This window comes from Vitis riparia, chromosome 13, assembly GCF_004353265.1.
Source record: "Vitis riparia cultivar Riparia Gloire de Montpellier isolate 1030 chromosome 13, EGFV_Vit.rip_1.0, whole genome shotgun sequence".
Lineage (NCBI taxonomy): Eukaryota > Viridiplantae > Streptophyta > Magnoliopsida > Vitales > Vitaceae > Vitis > Vitis riparia.
The window spans coordinates 3,801,104-3,807,667 of record NC_048443.1 but is presented as its reverse complement, the minus strand read 5'-3'; the positions used below and the strand labels follow the sequence as shown (position 1 = coordinate 3,807,667).

Sequence of the window (6,564 nt, the reverse complement as noted above, 5' to 3'; positions counted from 1 at the left end):
AGTTAGTAATAAGTTATTCTTTTGAAGGGAAAGACAACCATGCATGCAAACAAGGAAACAATGCTAGATGGACTCATTCATGATGCCAACTCAATCCTACATTTATGTAAATTTTTTAATAATGTCCTTGTTATTAAAATTTGGAGGGTCTTTTCAAATTATTTTCTTTTGAGCATCGAAAAAATAATTTTTTATTTTGTTTTTATTAAGATATGGGAAGAGAAAATAGAACAAATGAGTTGCAAATGATTTTTCTTTCTCCCCAAACATGAGTACGATAAAAAGATAGAGTAGAGTGAACATTAATGACTAAAGAATATATATAGATGTATACATGATGTAGCAACAATCTTTGTTAAACCATGCTTCTACTTAATATTTCAAATGAGGTTTGATTGCCACTACCTCCAATTCATTTTTCATAGGCCATGTAATGATAGAGAGAGGAGAACAATATAGGAATTGATATATGATCCGACCCTGATTGGCATAAAGAATTGAGACATAAGGGACCAATTGTATGATGACAAAAAGTTGGTTCATTCTCACACCCCATTGTAAGCGCGTGAATATGTTTCGAAATTAAAATTTTTGTAATAAAAGTAACTGGTAATTTTATTTTAAAAATGGTTTCTATTTAAGTTCTGATAGAGGGGAGACCCACAAGCCATGTGGGCAGCTATGTTTTGAAAGTCCCAACTCCAATTGTTACTACTCATTTCTCCCTCATTTCTCCACCACCCTCCACAGTAATAAACATAGAAAGTAGAAAAAGAAAAGAAAAAAAAAAAAATTATCGTTGGAGAGGTTTGTGGTGTAAATTATTATGGGGACAAAGGATTTTTTTAAGAAAAGAAAATTGAATAGGAGACTCAGCCATCATTTATTGTGGGGGCATCTTAAAAAGGACAACTCAGAAAAGGGGAATACAAGAAGAAACCATTGCCCCCATCCACAATACAAATCCCCATATACCTTTTGTAGTTTTTCTACCATTACAACACAAAAACCACTCTCTCTCTCTCTCTCTCTCTCTCTCTCTCTCTCTCTCTTACATTTTTGGACATTATATACTATCATAATCATCATCATCATAATAACAATTATTTAAGGGAAGGGAGGGAGGGAGGGAGGGAGAGAAAAAATTGAAAGAGGGTGAGCATATGCTGGTGGGGTCATGTCCACAAATCATCCCAAATGATGTGTTTGGAAGATTGGAAAAGCAAAGGGAATTTTTTTTTTAGGGCAAAGAGGGTGGTGAGAGAGGTAGGACTTTTATAGAGAAGGTGATTGGAAGCCCATTGACTCTCACTCCCTCTTTCCTTCACCATATTAGCCAAACTAAGGCATGGGTGTGTGAAAACCACTGCCCAATCACCAGAGGGGGTGGCAGTGAGAGGTGGGCACCACAGCACACCGTCGGGGCCCCGCCGGAGCGTGGGGTTCACGTGCTGAAAATTCGGGTGGTGGTCAGCTTTGTCACCAGCTTTATTAAGGGAAAAAAATTGAAAGTAGAGTGTGTCAGAGGACAGAGCAAGAGAACGTGCACTATTTGAAGCAGATCTGGATCCACTCAATCACCCGCACATACACACCCACCACCCACAAACGCTCTCGATAAGTTCAGAGGGAAGAGAGAAACTCAAGCTCTCAAAGCTGAGAGCTTTGCACTTCAGTATCCACCCACAAAGCCAAAACGCAGCGTAGTAGTAGCAGCAGGAGGAGAAGCAATTGATGATGATGGGTTTTGTGCAGCTGCTGCTGCTGCTGCAACCACTGCAAGCAGCCTAGAAAGAAGGCGGTGGTCTGGCTTTTTCTGAACAAGTGAGTCTGTGAATGCCCATCTTGGTAAGAGGAGAGAGACGATGAATGGGGCTGGTCACCACTGATCCCATCGTCAGAAGAGAGAACCCAGCACCAGATTTCATGGGCAAAAGCCGTACTGTCAAGCACAGATAGATAGATTGTTAGTCTTCGATTTGAATTTGGAAACAAGGTAGAGAGAGAGAAAGAAAGAAAGAAAGCAAACAAGGACAGATATAGAGAGAGAAAGAGTGAGCTGTTTTGCTATATTTTCTTTTAAGCTTTTTCACTTTCTCTTATATATACACATATATATTTATATTTTGTTTCTTCTTTATACAGAAATTCAACAACCATATTTTTTTCCTTTTTTTCTCCTTTGAGCAAAGCCAAAGAAACAACTCCCCTCGCCATCCTCTCCTTTTAATCCCCCACGAGAATACTCCTTTTTAACACTTTCTTTTCTTTTCTTTTCTTTTCCTTTTCCTTTTCTTGGGCTCTGCAGGAACGAGAGAGAGAAAAAGAACCACAATCACAACCCCCACTCACTGAAATCACAAAAGGGTTTTTCTCAGATAAGTCTGTTTTGGAGGGTTGGAGTGGAGTCTACTGCTACTACCAACCCCCATGGACGCTTATGAAGCTACCAGGATTGTCTTCTCCAGGATCCAGAACTTGGACCCTGAAAATGCCTCCAAAATCATGGGTCTCTTGCTGATTCAAGATCACGGTGAGAAGGAAATGATTCGCTTGGCGTTTGGCCCCGAAGCTCTGGTTCACTCCGTTATTCTCAAGGCTAGGAAGGAGCTTGGGATCTCATCTAACACTCCTTCTACGCCTTCGACGCCCTCCTCTCCTTCTCCCTTTCTCTCTAACAACCCACTTTCTCAGTCCAGGCAAACGTCTTTCTCTTCTACCTCTTCGCGTCTTCTTGGTGCCGGAGGCCTAAATCTTCCGTCTCCACTAGCAATCCCGAACCCTTCGTCTTCAGCTTCCTCTTTTTCCGTTTTCAGCGATTTTCAGCCTCAAGATGATTTGATAAGTCCCAATTCTGGTGCTATTCCATACACGAATAGCAACGGAATTAATGGAGTAGCGGTTGGGTCGTCGTCTTCTGCCATGAATTCTTCTTCTTCTCCGTTCTATGGAGGCAACGATTTGATAGATGAGTTTCAGCTTCAGGACCAGCTCTCGTTTTTGAACGATGGGTCACCGACTCTGGGCCCGAAGAACCCAGATTTATTCTACTCGCAGCAGGAGTTGGCTTCGAGCCCTGGCGGAGGAAGCGGCGGCGACGCCATGGGTTTTCCTTCGTACGGATGGGGAGCGGCAGCAAACGGCCTTCCCCACAGACGTAGTTGCAGCGTGAGCGACATTTGCTTGGCCTCCGACGACCCGGCTTCTGGGTTTGGGTGGAAGCCGTGCCTCTACTTCGCTAGAGGCTACTGCAAGAACGGCACCAGTTGTAGGTTCCTTCACGGCGGCGACTCCGCCTCCGTAGTGGGTTCGGAGGGCGCAGCCATGGTGGGGTCCCCCAGCAAAATTGAGATGATGGAGCAGTGCCATGAGCTACTCAGATCCAAGTCTGCTCAGCAGCAAAGGTTGGCTGCTGCCTCTCAGATCATGGCTTCAGCTTCTTTTCCTTACTCAGCTAAATGCATGAACTTTCTTCTGCAGCAGCAGCAGACCGATTCTCAGAGGTTTGCATAGTTCTCAAGTGAAGTTTTTAGCTTTTGGGTCGTTTCCTTGTATTCATTTCTCGACTTTCCATTCTTCCAGGGCTGCCGCAGCACTGATGATGGGCGATGATATGCACAAGTTCGGGCGATCTCGGCTCGAGAGGGGCGAATTCATGAATGGTGGAGCGGGAATGGTGAACCCGGGTTCGAGGCAGATCTACTTGACTTTCCCAGCTGATAGTACTTTTAGAGAGGAAGACGTGTCCAATTACTTCAGGTTTTGACCACAATTTTCATGAATTGTTTCTTGGTTTTGTGCAATTGAATTGTGGGAAGTTGAGAGCTTTCGGTTGGTTTCTAAATCGCTGTTTTGTTTTGTTGTTGAAGCATGTACGGTCCAGTTCAAGATGTGAGGATCCCATATCAGCAGAAGAGGATGTTCGGGTTTGTAACCTTCGTTTATCCAGAGACAGTGAAGCTCATTTTGGCTAAAGGGAACCCTCATTTTGTTTGTGATGCTCGGGTTCTGGTTAAGCCCTATAAGGAGAAGGGCAAAGTCCCGGACAAGTACAGGCACTCTCTTCTGCTCTCCCTCTAAATGCCTTGGTTTTTTTGGTGCATCTTGCAGAGTAGCTGATGGTAATTTTTGGTTTCAGGAAGCAGCAGCAACAGCAGCAGCAGGTGGAGAGAGGGGAGTTCTCAGCATGTAGTACTCCTACTGGACTAGATTCAAGAGACCCATATGATCTCCAGCTGGGTATGTAAATACAAACGCTACAGTACTGTGGTCGGGGTATTATTATTACATTGTATGATACATAAAATTATGTATCAGTCAGTCAATGAACTGACTTTTGTGGGTGTCTGTCTATGCATTCAGGAGCTAGGATGTTCTACAATACTCAGGACATGTTGTGGAGGAGGAAATTGGAGGAGCAAGCTGATTTGCAGCAAGCACTTGAGCTCCAAGGTCGAAGACTCATGGGCCTGCAACTTCTTGATGTGAAGAAGCAACAGCACCACCGTGCTCTTTCCACCGGGGCCCCCATCCCCTCTCCTACCCACTCACCCAGCTTCTTCAATCAGCCACTCATTCTTCCTTCAGATCGCAGCAGTCCAGAAGCTCCGGAAGGTATATATTTGAGTGGGTTGCTTGTTGAATTCATGCCTAACTGAGCTTTATACTTTGTTGAAAATTGGAAATGATTTGTACTCCTTTGTTGCAGAGAACTGTTCTAGCCCAGCAACTGCCATTCCCGTGAATGCTGTTGCTGCTGAGCAGCAGCAGCAGACAGTGACTACTGCTGCAGAGAAAGAGTTTACAGGAATTGATGAAAATGGCAATGGCAATGGCAGTGGCAAGGAGAGCTCCCATAATGAAGACAGTGATTTGCCAGAAAGGTATGGAACCTTTTGCGTTTAGATTACTAAAAAGGCTACTCAGAATAGCATAAAACGCCATACTTTTGCTTGGATTTGCGTTGAGTTTCTATTTTTAGTCCAATTTATATTCTCATTTTTTTTTTCTAATCAATTGCAGCTTGGAGCACAACCTCCCCGATAGTCCCTTTGCATCTCCGACCAAAGGTGCCGGAGAATACCTATCTACCTTCTCCAATGCCTCCAGCGAGGTTGAGAAGAACACCACCGTCTCAGGTTCTCCCGCTGTTAACGGTAACTTGATCACCTCATCTTTGCTTCCGGCCACTTCTACGCTTGACATGGCTTCCTTCAAATCGTGTTACTTCCAAATGCCCAGGCAATTCTCATCTCTATCATGTATTATTCTATCTTTTAGTAGCAGCAGTTGTATGAATATCTGTAATTCAGCTTTGTACCTTTACAATTTTCAGGTTCTCCTCTGGTCATGGGGCCATTGGAATGTAGGTTGGATGCAGCGGGCCAAGGTGCTCGCTTGTGATTAGCTTCCTAAGCTCAGGTAAATGATTTTGATTTTTCCTCTTCCTCAGAATCTATCTTGTTTCCTTGGCAAACATACAACTTGCGATTTGTTTGGTTTTTTTAATGAAGTTGGTTGCTGTGTTTTGGCTGTTTTGTTCAATATTACAGGAAGATTGAGAAGTATAACCAAACGGATCCCACATCAGACACGGTCTGTAGAGAATCACCATCACCACCGCCCGACACCACCACCACCACCGCCATTATCATCAATACTATACTACTTACTACCATACAAATGCATACGTAAAAGGCAGTAAAGGAAGTGGGTCAGCCATTTCTCTCTTTGTTGTACTATTTCTATCTCTCTCATTTCTGTAGTAGAAGTTGGACCACAGGAAACAGAAACACAGAAAATCATAACAGTCAATGTGTAGTAGTAACTCTTTGGGACTGTAATTTCTCCCCCTTCCCTTTCACCATTCATGGCTTGCCCATGATAAAAGAAGATACAAAAACCCACATGTAGTCATGTTAGTACGTGTTATTAGGAGTATCAAAAAATCTTTGTACAGAAGAGAAGCAGAAGCAGATGATGAAGAAGAGGCAAAAGAGGTGAAAGGAAGTATAACTACAAGACTGATTTGATACCCATAAAGAGGAATTGAAGTAAAAGGCCTGAAGGGAAGGGTGTGAAGGTAAGAGAGTCACAGCTCAGTTTCAGTGCAAAAAAAATGGGATTTTCTTCCATTGTTAGTTGCTGTTTATTGTTGGTGTTATACACAGTATCAACTATTAGAATTATCAGACAGAAAGATGGAAAAAAAAAAAAGGTTAAAAGAAAGCAAAAAAAAAAGAGTTTTTTTTTCCTTTTCTTTTTTTTTTTAATCTGATTTATAGCTCTCTCGCTCGCTCTCCGACGATGCCTTTAATTTTAGAAGAATTTGTCTCCTTGTTGCAGTTTTTTTTTCTCTTTTATTGCCCTTGTATCATTTGTGGGGTCTCCCTCTCTTTCTTTTCTGCCTTTCATGGAGGGGAAAGCAGAAGGGCCACAATCACACACACACTGTCACATGGGTGCTGACACTGCATATGGGTCCTCCATATTTATCTATTGCCAGGTTGTGTGGGCTCAATCCACCAACACCCATGTGAGTGATGCCACTTTCTTCATCTTCAA

General features: G+C 43.0%; 1 protein-coding gene across 3 annotated transcripts; it reads left to right on the top strand.

Annotated features, from left to right (window-relative positions):
• The first annotated feature begins 1,415 nt into the window (after positions 1 to 1,415).
• LOC117927806 (zinc finger CCCH domain-containing protein 53-like) lies at positions 1,416 to 6,564 on the top strand. Of its 3 annotated transcripts, none has more exons than XM_034847495.1 (10): positions 1,416 to 2,054; positions 2,309 to 3,503; positions 3,583 to 3,759; positions 3,870 to 4,049; positions 4,139 to 4,239; positions 4,363 to 4,614; positions 4,709 to 4,883; positions 5,023 to 5,241; positions 5,336 to 5,421; positions 5,553 to 6,564. In XM_034847495.1, the coding sequence occupies exons 2-9, from the start codon at positions 2,431 to 2,433 to the stop codon at positions 5,367 to 5,369; spliced, it is 2,211 nt and encodes a 736-aa protein (XP_034703386.1). In that variant the 5' UTR covers positions 1,416 to 2,054; positions 2,309 to 2,430; the 3' UTR covers positions 5,370 to 5,421; positions 5,553 to 6,564. The 3 variants fall into 3 exon arrangements, with proteins under 3 accessions (XP_034703386.1, XP_034703384.1, XP_034703385.1); XM_034847493.1 differs by having other exon boundaries at positions 1,417 to 2,054; positions 3,870 to 4,055; XM_034847494.1 differs by lacking the exon at positions 1,416 to 2,054 and having other exon boundaries at positions 2,146 to 3,503; positions 3,870 to 4,055.